We start from the raw sequence: 20,203 nt of genomic DNA, 5'->3' as shown, positions 1-20,203 counted from the left end.
CGAGGATTGGCACTGCATACAATGTGTCAACAAAGTTTGATATTGCCATCTTGAACATGTTTGGCAACCCTGCATGCTGACATTAGGTGCAGTTCAGAATAAAATCAATGAATTCTTGGGTTGAGAAGATTGTCGTAATGTGCAGCTATACAATAATATACTTGAGTTCAGAAGATCGTAGAATAATCTTACTGAAACCTATTAGATCCTGTGGGGGGGGGGGGGGGGGGGGAGACAGCAGAACTTTTGACATGTTTCCCATAATGGGAAAATCAAATGAGTCATAATTAAAAGAGGCAGTTATTTAAAACAGATGTAAAGGAACTTCTGTTTAATGTAATCGTGTAACCAGTTACACGATTGTGGTATGGATGTGCTTGGAGCTTTTGGAAAGCATCAAGATGGCAAAGTCGCTGGGACAGGATGAGATGTACCCCAGGCTACTGTGGGAGGTGAGGGAGGAGATTGCTGAGCCTCCGGCAATGATATTTGCATCATCAATGGGGATGGGAGAGGTTTTGGAGGGTTGCAGATGTTCCCTTATTCAAGAAAGTTGTGGACAAGTGAGTTGTACTTCAGTGGTTGGTAAGTTGATGGAGAAGATCCTGAGAGGCAGGATTTATGAGCATTTAGAGAGGAATTGATTAGGAATATATATGATTAGGAATAGTCAGCATAGCCTTGTCAAAGGCAGGTTGTGCCTTACGAGCCTGATTTAATTTTTTGAGGATGTGACTATTGAAAGGAGCAGTAGATGTAGTGTATATGGATTTCAACAAGGCACCCCATTTATTCTGAACTTCTGATAAGGTACCCCATGCAAGGCTTACTGAGAAAGTAAGGAGGCATGGGATCCAAGGGGACATTGCTTTGTGGATAAAGAAATGGCTTGCCCACAGAAGGCAAAGAGAGGTTATACTTGCTCTTTGTGATTTTTATAAATGACCTGGATGAGGAAGTGGAGGGATGGGTTAGTAAGTTTGCTGATGACACAAAGGTTGGGGGTGTTGTGGATAGTGTGGAGGGCTGTCAGAGGTTACAACGGGACATTGATAGGATGCAAAACTGGGCTGAGAAGTGACAGATGGCGTTCAACCCAGATAAGTGTAGGTCAAATATGATGGCAGAATATAATATTAATGGTAAGATTCTTGGCAGTGTAGAGGATCAGAGTGATCTTGCGTCAGACTAAAGGACACTCAAAGCAGCTGCGCAGGTTGACTTTAGTTAAGAAGGTGTACGGTGCATTGGCCTTCATCAATTGTGGAATTGAATTTAGGAGCCAAGAGGTAATGTTGCAGCTATATAGGACCCTGGTCAGACCCCACTTGGAGTACTGTGCTTAGTTCTGGTTGCCTCACTACAGGAAGGATGTGGAAGCTGTAGAAAGGGTGCAGAGGAGATTTCCAAGGATGTTGCCTGGATTGGGGAGCATGCCTTATGAGAATAGGTTGAGCGAACTCGGGCTTTTCTCCTTGAAGTGACGGAGGATGAGAGGTGTATAAGATGATGAGAGGCATTGATCATGTATATAGATAGAGGCTTTTTCCCAGGGCTGAAATTCCTGCCACAAGAGGGCACAAGTTTAATGTGCTTGGGAGTAGGTATAGAGGAGATGACAGGTAGGTTTTTTGACTCGGAGAGTGGTGAATGCGTGAAATGGGCTGCCGGCAACGGTGGTGGAGGATATGATAGGGTCTTTTAAGAGACTTTTGGATAGGTACATGGAGCTTTGTAAAGTAGAGGTCTTTGGGTAACCCTAATAAATTCCAAGGTAGGGATATGTTCAGCACAACTTTGTGGTCTGAAGGTCCTGTATTGTGCTGTAGGTTTTCTGTGTTTTGTATGAATTCTTGCTAGAGAGTGTAGTGACTTGGCAAAAGACAAATGTAGAAGTTATATTCAACTTAACTACCTTCACCACTAGTTTCTGCAAGTTCTGACCCTCTGATCCCATAACTTACTGAATATTGCATTATGCCCTTCCCAAATGCATCTGTATGCTCTTTTTCTGCCCACCTGTCCAGTGTATTAATGTCCTTCAGTTTGCAACTCCAGCTATGAATAATCCAGCTACTTTTTTTTGCTGAAGCATACAATTCCTGATAATGCCAACTGCCCAAACATCCACCATCCCCAAGTATACCCTCACTGTTCAGACATTGTAACAAACCTCCGTGTCCTCCCTCACTTTCATGTCCTTGTATCATGAATGCATTATAATCCGGATTCATGCTCCAGTTTCTCTGAACTCCATGCAGATTTGCAAGCCTGCACAATACTCATTGGTACTTACAAGCCAACAAAATAAATCCTACTTGACTGTTAAAATCATCCTTATCTTCAGTCTCATCCACTGTCCAAATTGCACACCAGGTTTCACTCGATGTAATTGCAGTCTGCATACCCTGAACTGGAGTGCTGGTACTGGTTCCTGTCCTTATGCTGGTGACGTGGTAGTTCTACCCTAAGTATACCCTGAATAATTTAATAAACATCTACAAGATCTTTATCCTTCTTCAGGGAAAGCAATACTAACCATGCAATCTCTTCTATCTGAAGTCCTTCAGCCTAGGCAGCATTCCTGAAAACTTTACAGAGTTTGTAGTTTCAGCTTTTAAAGACTACTGAGTCCTTATCAGGAATATTGTGTAAGGGATTAAATCAACTTTTAAAGAAGAATATTAGTCATATTGAACTAACCAGAGAAGATTTACAAGGCTGGATCTGGAAAGGGTAGATTGTTTTATGAGTAAGGTTATGCAGATAAGGTATATTCACTTGTGCTTAGAAGAATAAGAGAAACTTGAAAGTGACACATTATCACAAGGGATCTTGAGGCAATGGACATGGGAGAATCTAGAACTTTGTTCATTTTTTCAAAATAAGGGATTACTCACAAGACAAATGAGGCAAAATGTTTTAGATGGTTATGAGTGTTTGAAATTCACTTCAGTAGAAATGAAGTCTGACTTTCGAAGGCAAAGGTCAATAGCTTCCTGATAGAGAGGGTAATTGTGTGTGGGTGTGAGGAAGGGAAGATTATTTAGGGTAGGTAGAAATATGCAAGTTACAGTTGAAATAGCTACAGTCATTGTACACTAATGGATGGAGATCAACTCAGATGAGACACTGTCCACAATCACTGGTGCCCAAGAATCCTGCATTCAATACTCATTAAGGAAATTTCCATCTGACCACTACCCTTCTTTTCCTCCTCCCGGGGTATCTCTGATGTAGGTTCAAACAGCAGAGAAGCAAAATTTCCAGATGTGACTGCCCTCTTTGAAAGACTATTTTGTGTTGGTCTTCATGGCTAACATGCCAAAGAGCGATGTTATGGTTGTGGTGGGAGGTGAGGACCTTGTCACAATAGCTATCACTGAAGAGGTTGGGCTGAGCAAACTTGTGGGCCTGAAGACAGATCAAAATCAGAATTGGGTTTATTATCATTGGCATGTGACATGAAAGTTGTTAACTTAGTAGCAGCAGTTCAGTATAATACGTAATACAGAAGAAGAACAATAAATAAGTAAATCTTATTCAGTATACTTTATACGGTATATGTATATTGAATATATTAAAAACCGTGCAAAAACAAATACTATGTCTTTAAAAAGTGAGGCTGTGTCCATTTAGGAATTGGATGGCAGACGGGAAGAAGCTGTTCCTGAATTCCTGAGTGTGTGCCTTCAGGCTTCTGTACCTCCCACCTGATGGTAATAGTGAGAAAAGGGCATGCCCTGGGTGCTGGAGATTGCCAGAGGCCTCCGACAGCCGCACCCTGGAAATGGATTTGTAAGCTACCAAGGGAATTAGGTATATGGGGTTAGAGCAAGAAAGTGGTGCTATAGTGACAGATTGGCTGTGATCTTATTGAAATGGTGCAACAAATAAAGAAGCCTCTGTTTGAAAGGAGAGCGTTCAGGAGCTAGTTGAGTGGTGTCGCAGCAACAACCTTGCACACGACATCAGTAAGACCAAAGAACTAACTGTAGACTTAGGAAAGGTTAAGACGAGGGAACACAAGCCAATCAGAAGTGGAGAGAATGAGCAATTTCAATTACTTGGGTGTCAATATCTCTGAGGACCTAACCTGAACACAACATATCGATGCAGCCACTGTATAAAGAAGGCAAGACAGAGACTATATTTCATTTAGAGTATGAGGAGATTTGGTTTGTCAATTAAAACACTCCAAACTTCTATAAATGTACCATGGAGAGCATTCTGACTGGCAGCATCAGAACCAGGTTTATCACTGGCATGTGTCATGAAATTTGTTAACTTAGCAGCAGCAGTTCAATGCGATACATACAGTAATATAGAAGAAAAAAAGTAAAAGTAAATCAATTACAGTATATGTGTATTGAATAGATTAAAATCATGCAGAAACAAATAATATAAAGAAAGTGAGGTAGCGTTCATGGATTCAGTGTCCATTTAGGAATCGGATGGCAGAGGGGAAGAAACTGTTCCTGAATCACTGAGTGTGTGCCTTCAGGCTTCTGTACCTCCTACCTGATGGTAACAGTGAGAAAAGGGCATGCCCCGGGTGCTGGAGGTCCTTAATAATGGACGCTGCCTTTCTGAGACAGCACTCCCTAAGGATGTCCTGGGTACTTTGTAGTCTAGTGCCCAAGGTGGAGCTGACTAAATTTACAACCCTCTGCAGCTTCTTTCAGTCCTGTGTAGTAGCCCTTCCATACCAGACATTGATGCAGCCTGTCGGAATGCTCTCCACGGTACATCTATAGAAGTTGTTGAGTGTATTTGTTGACATACCAAATCTCTTCAGACTCCTAATAAAATATAGCCGCTGTCTTTATAACTGCATCAATATGTTGGACCAGGTTACATCCTCAGAGATCTTGACACCCAGGAACTTGAAACTGCACACTCCCTACTCCTGATCCCTGAGGATTGTTCCTTCATCTTACCCTTCCAGACGTCCACAATCAGCTCTTCTGTCTTGCTGACGTTGAGTGCCAGGTTGTTGCTGCACCACCACTCTGCTAGTTGACATATCTCACTCCTGTACACCCTCTCATCCCCAGGTCCTGCTGGCATGCGTCCCAGGGTACTGAGAAAAAGTGGCAGGTTATCATAGAGGCTTTCATGAAGACTTAACAGAATTCTCTGGACTCTGGCAGGTCCCAGCAGATTGGAAGGTGGTGAATGTCACATGACTGTTCAAAAAACGATGTAGGCAAAAGGCAGGTAACTGTAGGCCAGTTAGTTTAACATCTGTAGTTGGGAAAATGCTTGAAGCTATCACTCAACAAGAAATAGCGAAGCATCTGGAAAGAAATGGATCCATCAGGCAGATGCGGCATGGATTCAGCAAAGGCAGGTCTTGTTTGACAAACTTATTTGAGTTCTTTGAGGATATAATGAGCACAGTGGATAGAGGGGAACAGATGAACGTTATTTATTGGGATTTCCAGAAGGCATTCAAAATGGTGCACATAAAATATTTATCAATAAGATAAGGATGTATTAGTATGGACAGAGGATGGTTCACTAATGGCAGAGAGTTGGGAAATATGGGTGTTATTGTGGTTGGTAATCAGTGGTGAGTGGTGTGCCACAGGGGTCAGTGCTGAGTCCGCAAATGTTCACGAGAGAAATTAATGATTTGGAAGAGGGGACCAAGTGTAGTGTATCTAGGTTTGCTGATGATACTAAATTGAGTGAAAAAGCAAATTGTGCAGATGATACGGAGCATCTGCAGAGAGATACAGATCGGTTAAGTGAGTGGGCAAGGGTCTGGCAGATGGAGTACAATGTTGGTAAACGTAAGGTCATCCATTTTGAAGGAAAAAATGAAAGAGCAGATTATTATTTAAATGGTAACAAATTGTAGCATGCTGTTGTGCAGAGGAACTTGGCAATGTTTGTGTATGAATCACAAAAGGTTGGTTTGCAGGTGCAGCAGGCAATCAAGACCTCAAATGGAATGTTGGCCAGAGGGATTGGATTTAAGAGCAGGGAGGTTCTGCTGCAACTGTACAGGGTACAGGTGAGGCCGCTCCTGGAGAACTGTGTGCAATTCTGGTTTCTTTACTTGAGGAAGGATATACTGGCTTTGGAGGCGGTGCAGAGGAGGTTCACCAGGTTGATTCCAGAGATGTGAGGGTTAGACTATGAGGAGAGATTGAGTTGCCTGGGACTGGACATGCTGGAATTCAGAAGAATGAGAGGGGCTCTTACAGAAACATGTATAATTATGAAAGGGATAGATAAGATAGAGGTAGGAAACTTGTTTCCATTGATAGGTGAGACTAGAACTAGGGGACATAGCCTCAAGATTTGGGGGAGTAGATTTAGAATGGAGATGAGGAGGAACTGCTTTTCCCAGAGAGTGGTGAACCTGTGGAATTTTCTGGCCAGTTAAGCAGTGCAGGCTACCTCAGTAAATATGTATACTTAAGATGAAGTTGGATAAATTTTTGCATAGAAGGGGAGTTGAGGGCTATGGAGGAAAGGCAGGTAGGTGGCAATGAGTCCACGACCAGATCAGCCATGATCTTATTGAATGGCGGAGTAAGCTCAATGGGCCAGATGGCCTACTCCTGCTCCTATTTCTTATGTTCTCTGAACAAACCAATTAAAGATTAATCAAAAACCAGACTATCATTTATATTGATCTCTGCTTCCTCCTCAGAAATCCTTTGGGAGCTTAAACTATCCTCACCCCACTCTAGAGAGGTGGGCATTAAAGCTGACAGCCCTAGAGTTGATGAAGCTGGAGTGAAATAGAAATTCTCTTTTACCCCTTCCAATAGATTGTCCACACATTCATCTCCATGGATACCAGTTACACTCTGGCACTTTGCTATCTTTAAAGAATTGATTTTAATTTATTAAATCTCAATTTAATTGTTTACAATCTCAAGAAATTCCAAAGCCCTTTACAAATTGTAAAGTTGTTTTTAAGGTTAATCACTGAATTATCAAAGTGTCCTGAAATAAATTTGCCTACAGGATCACCATAGGTTTTCTGTTTTAGTCACGGTGGTTATGTGATAAATATTAGCCATGGTTTAGTGTATGAGAAAAGCTGACTGGGGCTGCCTTTTCAAGTACAGAAGAATATGCCGTTGAAATGCAAGAGTGCGTGATGCTTCCGCTGCCTGATATGTGTTGAATCAGGGATTACAGAATCCAAAGAAGGAGTTGATCAGTTAGGACAGAGATAGATAGAAACTTCTTCCTCTGCAGGTTAGTGAATCTTTGTAATTCTCTGCAAAGATCACTGTCATTTCAGTTAGGCCATCAAGTCAAAGCAGAAAGTTCAATGGTTCCATTTATCATCAGAGAATGTATACAATATACGACCTGGAATTCTTACTCTCCGCAGACATCTTTGAAACAGAAGAAAAACTCCAAAGAAGGAACGACAGAAAAATGTATGATCGCCAAAGCCCCCAGCCCACTCCCATGCACAAGCAGCATCAAACCTGCCCCCTCTCTCTCCACCCCCTTATTCCAGCAGAAAGCATCAACGTTCCCACTGCCCACCAGGAAAGCAGCAGCAAAGACTCGGAGACCATGGTCTACAGTACATCAAAAATTACTGTTCATCCCAACAGTTCACACTCTCTCCCTCTCCCTCTCTCTCCTCCACTCTCCCTCTCTCTCCCTCCCTCCCCTTCCACAGCGAGAGGGGAGACAAACTCACTGTTTCAATGTTACAGTCTGTAACACCGCATTTATTTCTAATTTCCCCCAGCTCAACAATCAGCAGCAGCTCTCACTCGCCATTGACAGAGAGATTGCCTGAGTGCAGAGGCCTCCGACAGCCGCACCCTGGAAATGGATTTGTAAGATACCAAGGGAATTAGGTATATGGGGTTAGAGCAAGAAAGTGGTGCTATAGTGACAGATTGGCTGTGATCTTATTGAAATGGTGCAACAAATAAAGAAGCCTCTGTTTGAAAGGAGAGCGTTCAGGAGCTAGTTGAGTGGTGTCGCAGCAACAACCTTGCACACGACATCAGTAAGACCAAAGAACTAACTGTACACTTAGGAAAGGGTAAGACGAGGGAACACAAGCCAATCAGAAGTGGAGAGAATGAGCAATTTCAATTACTTGGGTGTCAATATCTCTGAGGACCTAACCTGAACACAACATATCGATGCAGCCACTGTATAAAGAAGGCAAGACAGAGACTATATTTCATTTAGAGTTTGAGGAGATTTGGTTTGTCAATTAAAACACTCCAAACTTCTATAAATGTACCATGGAGAGCATTCTGACTGGCAGCATCAGAACCAGGTTTGTCACCTGCATGTGTCATGAAATTTGTTAACTTAGCAGCAGCAGTTCAACGAATACATACAGTAATATAGAAGAAAAAAAGTAAAAGTAAATCAATTACAGTATATGTGTATTGAATAGATTAAAATCATACAGAAACAAATAATATAAAGAAAGTGAGGTAGCGTTCATGGATTCAGTGTCCATTTAGGAATCGGCTGGCAGAGGGGAAGAAACTGTTCCTGAATCGCTGAGTGTGTGCCTTCAAGCTTCTGTACCTCCTTCCTGATGGTAACAGTGAGAAAAGGGCATGCCCCGGGTGCTGGAGGTCCTTAATAATGGATGCTGCCTTTCTGAGACATTGCTTTCTAAAGATGTCCTGGGTACATTGTAAGCTAGTACCCTAGATGGAGCTGACTAAATTTACAACCATCTGCAGCTTCTTTCGGTCCTGTGCAGTAACTTCCGCTCCCCCCCCCCCCCCCCCAATATCAGACAGGGATGCAGCCTGTCAGAATGCTCTCCACGGTATATCTATAGAAGTTGTTGAGTGTATTTGTTGACATACCAAATCTCTTCGAACTCCTAATGAAGTATAGTCACTATCTTGCCTTCTTTATAACCACATTGATATGTTGGGACCAGGTTATATTCTCAGATATCTTGACACCTAGGAATCTGAAACTGCTCATTCTCTTCACTTCTGATCCCTCTATGAGGATTGGTATGTGCTCCTTTGTCTTACCCTTCCTGAAGTCCACAATCAGCTCTTTTGTCTTACTGACATTGAGTGCAAAGTTGTTGCTGTGACACCACTCCACTAGTTGGCATATCTCATTCCTGTACACCCTCTCGTTACCATCTGAGATTCTACCAACAATGGTTGTATCATCAGCAAATTTATAGATGGTATTTGAGCTATGCCTAGCCACACAGTCATGGCTATAGAGAGAGTAGAGCAGTGGGCTAAGCACACACACCTGAGGTGCACCAGTATTGATCGTTAGCAAGGAGGATATGTTACCACCAATCCACACAGAGAGTGGTCTTCTGTGGAGGTACAGAGGCCCAGGTCTGTAACTTCTCAATCAGGATTGTGGGAATGATGGTATTAAATGCTGAGCTATAGATGATGACCAGCATCCTGACATAGATGTTTGTGTTTTCCTGGTGGTCTAAAGCTGTGTGAAGAGCCATTGAGATTGCATCTGCCGTTGACCTTTTGAAGCAATAGGCAAATTGCATTGGGTCTAGGTCTATGTTGAGGCAGGAGCTCAGTCTAGTAATGATCAACCTCTTAAAGCATTTCATCACTGTAGATGTGCTACCAGGCGATAGTCATTAAGGCAGCCCACATTATTCTTCTTAGGCACTGGTATAGTTGTTGCCTTTTTGAAGTAAGTGGGAACTTCTGCCTGTAGCAGTGAGAGGTTGCAATTGTCCTTGAATACTCCTGCTAGTTGGTTTGCACAAGTTTTTGTAGCCTTACCAGGTACTCCATCAGGGCCTTCCACCTTGCGAGGGTTCACCTTCTTTAAAGGCAGCCTAACATCAGACTCTGAGACAGAGATCATAGGGTCACTGGGTGCAGCAGGGATCTTCACAGCTGTAGTTATATTCTCCCTTTCAAACATCATCTGGTATGGAGAGGTTATTGCACAAGATCGAAGGAAGTTGTAGAAACTTGTAACATTAGTCAGTGCCATCATGGGTTCTAGACGCTGTAGTATCCAAGACATCATTAAGGAGTGATACAATCCTCAATGAATGGCTATGATTATTAAGGACTTCCACCATCCAGGACATGCCCACTTCTCATTGTTACTGTCGGGAAGTAAGTACAGAAGCCTGAAGGCACACACTCAGCAATTCAGGAACAGCTTCCTCCCCTCTGCCATCCGGTTTCTGAATGGACATTGAACCCATGAACACTACCTCACTACTTTTTTTTTCATTTCTGTTTTTTTATACTACTTATTTTAACTTAACTAATAAATATACTTACTGTAATTCAGTTTTTCTCTATATTTATTTATCATATATAGTATTGCATTGTACTGCTGCCATAAAGTTAACAAATCTCACAATGTGCCTGTGATATTAAACCTGATTCTGATTCTGATAACAGTTGTGGAAAATTGGCAACAAATTCCCAATAAGCTCACAAAGTGAGCTGATATCGAAGGCACAGCCATCAGCTGGCATTGTGGCCTAGCTAGCAGAGTTTGTGTGTTCTCCCTGTGAATGCATGTGTTTCCTCTGGGTGCTCTGTGTTTTCCTTCCATATCCCAAAGAAGTGCAGATTGGACGATTATTTGGCCCTAGTTTATTGGTGAGTTGTAGAATCTGGGTGGTGGTGGCTAGTAGGGAGGGAGAGGGTTGGGTATATAGGGAGTATAAAAATTGGGGTAACTGTAAGATCAGTGTAAATGGGCGGTTGATGGCTGAACGACTGTTTTCATGCCGTGTTTCTCTATGATTCTGTCACAAGCCAACATCAATATTCGTATTCCTGATAGATTGAGCTTAACACTGCTGTTACCATGTGTTAGACCATCAGTTCAATTGGCTAATGTAAATACAATTTCCACTACAATGTCCATTTCCTTCTTATCAATTGGTAAAATGGTTCACCACAATGTAAACAAATGTTGCCAAGTTGTCTATTTGTTATGGATTAGTTGTGATTTATTTTCTTAAGTAACTGTGTCTTAACTCCAGTACTGAAAATGCCTGACATTTATTGGATTATCAGGATGTCCGTCTGTTGTATCACAGTCTGGGGATTAACCCTGCAGTCTATAAACTTGTACATCCCAGCTCCACCTTTGTTTACAAAGTGCCATCAAGGAAGCAAAGCTGCATACAATTCAGACAGAAATTGGAAATGAGTGAAAACAAGTGACCGTGGGCACAAGTATGGCCCAAAGAGGCAGGCTTGTATAAAAAGGCATGGGGAGGGAATTTCGTAGTGCAGGAAATGTTTGTAAAAATACTATAAAGGTAAGTTAAGTTGAGAGATGCACTTTGAACATAATTTAAAACATAATTTCCTGCCTGATCATGTGAGATGTTGGGTGGTTATGGGGAGGTTAGTGTTGGGGTGAAAGGTATGTGTATTGAGCTCACTATTAGATGAATACCATAAATAGAAGTGAAAAGAATACTAGAAACTTCATAGTATTAGCGATGCGTAAGACTTTGTCATTGAGATCATTCTATAGGAATCTCATCCTGCTACATTTCCCGATCCATTCATTTGAAAGCAGTTCGTCAACAATCACAGGCCTCCCTACAGTCTCCCCCTAATGTTCCTTCTTTTCTGAGCCTTAAGTGATGGAGGGCTACTCAAATTCAGATGACTAGGCAGCGATAACTTAATCCTTTTGCATACTGTAAAAGAGACATGTTTCACTGGGAAACACTGAGTGGGGAGCCACATGAGGGAGACTGAATGATTACACTCTGGCTCAATAATTCTGTTACTCTTTACTCTGAGTGACATCCAAGCATAAAGCAGATGGTGTGTGGTATGTAGGACACCCACTGAGCACTCAACGATGCTCAGGTATTCCCTGACCATATGAGAGGCTCCCTATGGCTGATGCCAACCATGGCTCACACAGCTAACTTTTAAAGGTTCAAAAGACATCTTGCCAGTAGCAGTGTATGAGGATTGGTCATAGTTGAAACCTATTAGAGAACAGTAACTGATACAATCAGAAATATAACTTTGTTTTACTATCTCATAGCCAATCACATAACAATTACAGCACAGAAACAGGCCATCTCGGCCCTTCTAATCAGTGCTGAACGCTTACTCTCACCTAGTCCCACCGACCTGCACTCAGCCCATAACCCTCCATTCCTTTCCTGTCCATAGACCCGTCCAATTTTTTTTTCTTTTTTTCACTGTATGAAATACTCTGATGTTATGAAACCTTGATTTTTTTTTGGTCCTTTCTACTACACCAGATGTCTCCTTCACCAGTTCCCCCATCACACCGCCTACAGTCCCCATCAGGTTGAAGACAACCCGGCCATTTGTTTTGCCCTCAGGCACTGACAGTGCTACAAGTGACACCTACAGTCACACAGCTATGCCAACATGTCACCCGGTATGTGGTAGAATGTACACTTCCCTTGTTTGGCAGGAGCTGGAGGTGAAGATAATGAGGTGGTGCAATGAACTAGTGGACATGCTTGTCTGGATCACCAACCTCTTGGAAGAGATGGTATCAATGGACAGGGTACTACTGAAGTCATGGTGACATTGGAGCAACTGACCCTTCCGCTCTCCCAGTTTCATTTACCCAATAATCGTTGCTGATCCATAAGGTTCAGGGGTGCGTACTGCCCAGAGCGTGGAGCTGTAACTTTGAGTAAGGTGTAGGTGGTCAGCTCCATTAGCACACATGTGTGAACCTGCCTTGCTACGGGAAATTGGTGACCGAGATCTGAGCTACCAGTCCAACCTGCCAGCAAGTGTTGGGGAGGGAACTGCAGCGGTGGCCCCAGGGAGTGTTTAGGTGTCGATTCTCCATCTCTGCAGCATATGGAGTAGGTCGCGTTTCTAGCGGCTCGCTCTCTCTTTTAATATATTTTATATCCCACTAACAGATCTCTTTTAGTTCTAACGACTTACTACTTCTACTGAAGGATTTATTATTTCTACTGAAGGATTTTACGACTTAATTACAATGGTCGAAAAAAGTCGTTCTGGTATTGAATTAAGAAGCGGCAAGACTTTCCCTGAAATGGAGCAAACGGAACAAACCAAGAAAACGGAGGAACCTGTTACACTAGCGGGAATATTTTCTTCAATACAAGACATGAAGTCGGAATTTGGATCGCTTAATATTAAAATTGATAAACTGACCAGTTCAAACGGGAAGCTCGAAAAAGCCATTTCTACGATTCAAGACTCGCTGAAAAACTTGGACTCTCAACTTCAAACACTTCAGCAGACTACAACCGGAATCGAGAGCGAGCATGATTTATTCAAACAAACTATTAAAGATCAAGGAATGAAGATATCTTCAATGGAAAAGAAAATTAATGAAATTACCTCGGAACTATCTAAAACGAAGAAAAGAATGGTTGATTTAGATAGTAGAGGGCGTCGGAGGAATCTGCGTATTCTGGGACTGCCTGAAAATACTGAAGCTGGCGATCTGTTAAAATTGTTTTCAGAGATGCTGTACTCACTTTTCAATGAGACCCTCGAAACTAGCCCCTTAATCGACAGAGCTCACAGAATTCCATTCTCTCGGCGTTCAGCCGAATTACGTCCTCGAGCAGTTGTACTTTCTTTGCATTATTATACGACTAAAGAAGCTATTCTTCGAGAAGCCAGAAAGAAACGGAAATTATTCTTTAATTCAACACACATTCCTATAGTTGAAGATTATCCCCCCGAAATCTTTGCCGAAAGAAAGAAATATCGAGAAGTTATGAGTGAAATGTATAAATTAGATTTAAATCCCTCCCTTTGCTTTCCAGCAAAGCTGATAATTTTTCCCGAAAAATCTCAACCATTGAGAATCTACTCCCCTCAGGAGGGATGGGAGTATATTAAAAACTTTAAAGTTAAGCCTACTGAATAAAATATTAAAGTTACATCGATTATTCAATAGCCAATTTTGAAGTATCTGCTGTATGAGTTGTTTATGGAGCTTTTGAGTTAAGTACATGTTATACCTTTTCACTCTCTGGTATGGGACGTGGTCCATTTAATTTTTTTACCTTATTAATAATTAATACATATATAACTGTTTTGTAGGGAACCTTTATAGTATTGTACTTTAGTGGTCCGTGTAGGACCTGTTGTGTATTAATCTTTTTTTTCTTTGTTTCAATACTTATAGTTTTAGGTCTGTTATATACATATATTCATTTATTTTTATTTTTCGAGAGAAAGAATATCTTTGTAACATTATATGCTCGGATTTATTCTTTCTTTTGAATATGTTTAAGCTACTTTAGCTGATTCTAAGATGGCTGTTGTTGATTATGTTTTTATTAATGTTAGACACAACATTATAGTAGTTGAATTCTGTTTGTGCCTTTTATTATGGCTATTTTCCGTGGGATTTTTGCTTTTTTTATTACACGGAGCTGCAAGTTGGAGAACAGGGTCAAAGGTTATTAGTTAGCATGGGACCCGCCTATTGATTCCTTCCTTTCTATCTATTGGGCGGGGGGAGGGGTCTATTAGAGTAGGTTGTTTTCTTGATTGGACAGTTCTTTTGATGGATTTCTCTTTCGTAAATGCGTCACTGCTTCTGGTTGTACCCGCGCCTTTTGGTTTAATCTGTACTTGCGTAACATTTCTTCTGTATAATATTAAACTCAATTTTAAACATGGATGTTAATAAAATTAATATAATATCTTGGAATTGGAATGGTGTCAATCATCCCATTAAGCGTAAAAAGATTTTTAAGAAATTAAAAACACTTAATGCTGATACTATTTTTGCGCAAGAAAATCATATACGAAAACAGGATGGGGATAGATTTTTTCGCTTTTGGAAAGAACCTCTTTTTCACTCACTGTCGGATAGTAAAACTAGAGGCGTTTCTAGTCCCAAAACCCCTTTTGTACGCCTTAATACTACTACTGATTTGATTGGAAGATATTTAATTGTTACTGGTTTATTATGCGAGCAAAAGGTAGCTCTGGTGTGTGTATACGCACCTAATGTAGATAATTCTGATCTTTTTAAGAAACTTTTTTCAGAGTTACCGAATCTGAATGAATATAAGCTGATGGTGGTGACTTTAATTGTTGTTTAATCCGGCGATTGACAGGTCATCAACCAATCCGTCGCTTCCTAATAAAGCGGCAGCTTGTATTAACTCTTTTTTATTAGAATATGGCCTTGTCGATATTTCGAAATATAAACACCCTAATGATAAAGATTTCTCCTTTTTTCACATGTCCATCACAAATATTCCCGAATTGATTACTTTTTTTTAGATACACGTCTGTTAAACTCCGTTGTTGAATGTGCGAATGACATCATTGCGCTTTCAGATCACGCGCCTTTAAAGTTAACCCGTAAGCTCCCGGATAGATTTTTGAAAATCTCAGTGGAGATTGAACCCCGTTTTGTTACAGGATCCAGCTTTTGTTAATTTTATTAAGGAGCAAATTTCTATATTTTTTGAATTTAATACAACTGAAGGAATGTCAGATCTGGTTATATGGGACACCTTGAAATCTTTTCTTAGGGGACAGATAATCTTATATTCAGCAGCCTTGAGAAAGAAAACTGAAGCGGAATTGTTAGTGCTTATCAATAAAATTAAACAGATAGATAAAGCGTATTCAGTTAAACCTACTGAAGACCTATATTAAGAAAGGGTCGAACTTCAATCACAGTATGATTTACTTCTGACCTTTCCCATTGAACAGCAAATTTTTAAATCTAAAAGTTTATTTTATATACATGGGGAAAAATCTGCTAAACTTTTAGCGGGTCAGTTAAAGGCTGGGATGGTCAGAAGGCAGATTTTAAAAATTCGCCGACCAGATAGAACAGAAACTTTAGATCCTTATGAAATTAATAAGATATTTATGGACTTTTATTCTAATCTTTATAAATCTGAATTCTCTGATAGTAATATCACTACGAATAGATTTTTGCAAAGGTTAAACATACCTCAAATTTCGATTCAAGATGCTGATATGTTAGATGCACCTATTAAACGAGGAGATAGCCAAGGCTATATCCGCTATGCAATTAGGTAAAGCTCCGGGACCTGATGGTTATACGGTAGAATTTTACAAGACCTTTCACGAAACGCTTATACCACATCTTCATCAAACGTTCACTGATTCTACATCTTCTGGGAACCTTCCTAAAACTTTTTATGAAGCACTAATTTCAATGATTCCAAAAAAAGGGAAAGACCCACTGGACTGTGTATCCTATAGACCGATTTCTTTACTAAATGTAGATTTTAAAATCCTCTCTAAGATTCCAGCAAATAGGCTTGAGAGTATCTTGCCTAATGTTATCTCAAACGATCAAACAGGATTTATTAAAAATAGGTACTCACATTTTAATATTCGAAGATTATTATATATAATTTATTCCTCCTCAGCCAAAGAATCTTAATGTATTGTATCTTTGGATGCAGAGAAAGCCTTTGATAGGGTGGAATGTCCTTATCTATTTCAGGTTTTGAAGAGGTTCAATTTTGGTCCAGGATTTATCTCCTGGATTAAATTGATTTATCAAGCTGCGGTTCTCACTAATAACCAAAAGTCTCCTTACTTTAAATCATATAGAGGTACCCATCAGGGTTGTCCCCTTAGCCCTTTATTATTTAATTTGGCTTTAGAACCATTTGCTATTGCTATTAGGGATTCTAATTCTGTGCGGGGTATTAGGAGAGGGGATAAAGTTTCGTTATACGCGGATGATTTATTAGTTTACATTTCAAATCCTAAGAAATCTATTCCTTCTATGTTATCTATATTTATGGAATTTGGTACTTTTTCTGGATATAAACTTAATTTACATAAAAGTGAATTATTTCCTATTAATAATTATTTTGATTATTATTATCAAATACTTTTTAATATTGCCAAAAACCATTTTACTTACCTTGGTATCAAAATTACAAAAAAATTTAAAGACCTATATAGGTATAATTTCTTCCCTTTAGTTGAATATACTTAACAGGCGCTTTCCAAATGGTCACCTATGTCGATGTCATTGATAGGTCGAATAAATGCTATAAAAATGGTTATTCTACTGAATTTTTTATATATATTTCAAGCAGTTCCCTCTTTTGTTCCAAAAGATTTTTTTGATAAAATAGACTCTCTGATTTTGTCTTATGTTTGGAATAATAAATGCTCTAGAGTGAATAAACTTTTATTGCAAAAATCAAAAAAAGATGGAGGACTGGCTTTACCAAACTTTAGATTTTATTATTGGGCAATTAATATTCGCTATATTACTTTTTGGATTTATGATGTAGATGACCAAGATCGCCCTTCATGGTTACAGCTGGAGGAAAATTCAGTACTGGGGTTTTCATTAGCTTCTTTATTAGGAGCTTCTCTTCCTTTTTTGTTCTCCAGAATAGGTAAACAAGCTCTTAACCCTATTGTTAAACATACTTTAAAAATTTGGTTTCAATTTCATAGATTTTTTGAATTAAATGATTTTTTACTTTCTAGTAATATTCTAATTTCTTTTTTAAACCATCAACTTTGGATAAGGCTTTTCTAACATGGAAAATTAAGGGAATAAAAACTTTTTTAGATTTGTTTTTACAAGACTGTTTAATGTCTTTTTCACAGTTAATGGATAAATATGATATCTCCAATACACATTTTTTCAGGTATTTACAGGTTAGGAATTTCTTACGTGATTTTTTACCAAATTACCCCTTGATCTGCTCTTCAAATTTGGCTTATGTTATTTTTCAGTTTAAACCTTTTCAAAAACGATTAATAGCTATCATTTATAAACAGTTAATGAATGCTCGCACATCGCCTAATGATAGAGTTCAACGCTCCTGGGAAGTAGAACTTCAACATTCACTCTCAGATAACCAATGGAGTAAAATTTATTATTTAGTTAATAATTCATCTATCTGCGCATGCCATATTTTAATTCAGTTTAAGATAGTACATAGGGCCCAGATGTCCAAAGATAAATTGGCGCATATTTTTCCTAATATATGCCCTATTTGTGATAAATGTAATGCAGAAGTGGCTACTCTAACCCATATGTTTTGGTCAAGTGTAAGTTTAAATAATTTTTGGAGGGATGTGTTTGGAATATTATCTAAAGTTATAGATATGGATGTTCAACCTAATCCACTTACAGCAATTTTTGGGATTTTCCCAGAGGAAGCAAGCAAAGAGTCTGCCTCCGCCCAATATGTGATAGCTTTTTCAACTTTACTGGCTAGGAGAGCTATTTTGCTACACTGGAAAGAATCTAACTCGCCCACTGTTTTCTATTGGCTCTCCTCCATCATGTCATGTTTAATCTTGGAGAAAATTAGAAGCCGAACATTTGATACATCTTTTGATTTTGAACAAATCTGGTGACTCTTTATTCAAAATTTTCACATGATTTAATTTATCTTTATTTATTTATTTTTCTTTATTCTCTTTGGAGAATATCCTTGTCCACGAAGGTTCGGAGATGACTGGAAGGATGTGTTTTTTCTCTCTCTCTTTCTTTTTTAAGTTTATCCTCATTTGGACTGCCCAATCTTTCTTTTTCTTTCTTTTTTTTTCTTTCTTTTTTGTTTTAGTTTAGTTAGTGGGGTTTTTCTTTCTCTATCAATAAAATTTCCAATCTTTTTTTTTTACGATTGCTATAAGGAGTTGTAATTTCTCTCTGACCATTGTATATATAACAGCATAATATATTACCTATTTGAGTTTGATATTATATGTTTTTTGTCTTTAATATTGCTGTTTACATGTCTTTTATACTATCTACTTGTTAAACTCCTCTTTTGATTTGTATTTGTATATTTTTTATTTGAAAATCAATAAAAAGGATTGAAAAATGGGAGTGTTTAGGTGTCAAAAGAGCTTCAGCAGTCCTTCTGCCTACTCATGCTGCATCATATATATATATATAGAGTGTGTGTGTATACAGCACCACTCCTGAATATCAATACCTGCTTCTTTACAGAACCTTACTGATGGTGAAGTTTCAAATCTTTCAGATCTCTTACTATCTTTCCTTTCGGTTAGTCCTGACGAAGGGTCTCGGCCCGAAACGTCGACAGCGCTTCTCTCTATCGATGCTGCCTGGCCTGCTGTGTTCCACCAGCATTTTGTGTGTGTTGTTGATGGTGAAGTTCCTTATTTGGGTCATTCCCCATGCACCTTTTAGTCTTAGCATGTTATTGACATCTTTGTGTAGACTCACACATCACAGAAGTAGGTCTTTCAGCCCACCACTGAGAAATCCCCGGTCTGTAGTGACGCTTTGGCAATTTAAATGCTCTCCCAGATACTTCATGTGGTGGGACTCACTGTCCATCTGCCTCTCAGGCAGTGCATTCCAGATTGCATCCAACCTCCAGGTAAATTATCCTTTTCTAAATCTTTTTATATTAGACATTCCTCGCAACCCCCACTCTTCCCACCTGCCAGATCTCAGGTTTTATCTCCCGCTTGGTGAAGATAAGATGCTGGTGGGAGTAACGATTATAAACGATATCATCATATGGAGCCAGAAACAAAGCAAATATACGCAGTACTTGAAGCTTTGCAAGTCCACAGATTCCTTTCTTGGTATCCTTTCCTGTTACCAGTCAGAATCAGAGTCCGGTTAATATCATGGGCGTACATCGTGAAATTTGTTGTTTTTGCAGCAGCAGTACAATGTTGTACATAATAATAGGAAAAATATAAATTACAGTTATATTGTTGAGTTGAGAGCTCAATCGGACAGAGTTGACCATGGATATTGTGTCCTAGTTGTCTAGATACACAAGCCTGGGTAGTATGATATGGAGAGCAAGCTGTTGCCCACGTAGCAAGCTCCCCACCTCCATAGATCTGATGAACTCAAAGGAACAGCAGAGAACAAAGCAGTTTGGCACCAGCAGCATTGCAGGAGTTGCCAGTCAGCATTGAACTCAACGTAGGACTGCCTTAGAGACTCCAGCTCCGGATTTTCCTCGGGGTTTATGCCCAAAGCCTGCCCCACGAGTGGGTATAGCTGCAAGGCAGCGGAGGTTTGAGATCAGAGTTTTCCTTCTCCCAGATGAGCTGCCAACCTCGGCTGACGAGCCCCATCTGACTGAATAGTTAAATAAGGAGTGCAAAAGAAGAAATAAAGAAATCGTGAGGTAGTGTTCACGGGTTCATTGCCCATTCAGAAATCGGATGGCAGAGGAGAAGAAGCTGTTTCTGAGTCACTGAGTGTGTGCTTTCAGGCTTTTCTG

The 20,203-nt window shown here is 39.8% G+C and overlaps 1 protein-coding gene across 2 annotated transcripts in view; it reads left to right on the top strand.

Moving 5' to 3' along the window:
- LOC140725331 (uncharacterized) overlaps positions 1-17,377 on the top strand; it is a 91,886-nt gene extending 74,509 nt beyond the window's left edge. For both annotated transcript variants that reach the window (XM_073040659.1, XM_073040658.1), the window contains one exon: positions 12,944-17,377. In XM_073040659.1, the coding sequence (XP_072896760.1) occupies positions 12,964-13,869 (906 nt within the window). In that variant the 5' untranslated portion in view covers positions 12,944-12,963 and the 3' untranslated portion in view covers positions 13,870-17,377. The remainder of the gene's footprint in view (positions 1-12,943) is intronic.
- The last annotated feature ends 2,826 nt before the right edge of the window (positions 17,378-20,203 follow it).

The sequence above is a fragment of the Hemitrygon akajei genome, chromosome 3 (assembly GCF_048418815.1).
Source record: "Hemitrygon akajei chromosome 3, sHemAka1.3, whole genome shotgun sequence".
Classification (NCBI taxonomy): Eukaryota; Metazoa; Chordata; class Chondrichthyes; order Myliobatiformes; family Dasyatidae; genus Hemitrygon; species Hemitrygon akajei.
The sequence above is the reverse complement of the archived record's forward strand: the minus strand, read 5'-3'. Positions and strand labels throughout refer to the sequence as shown.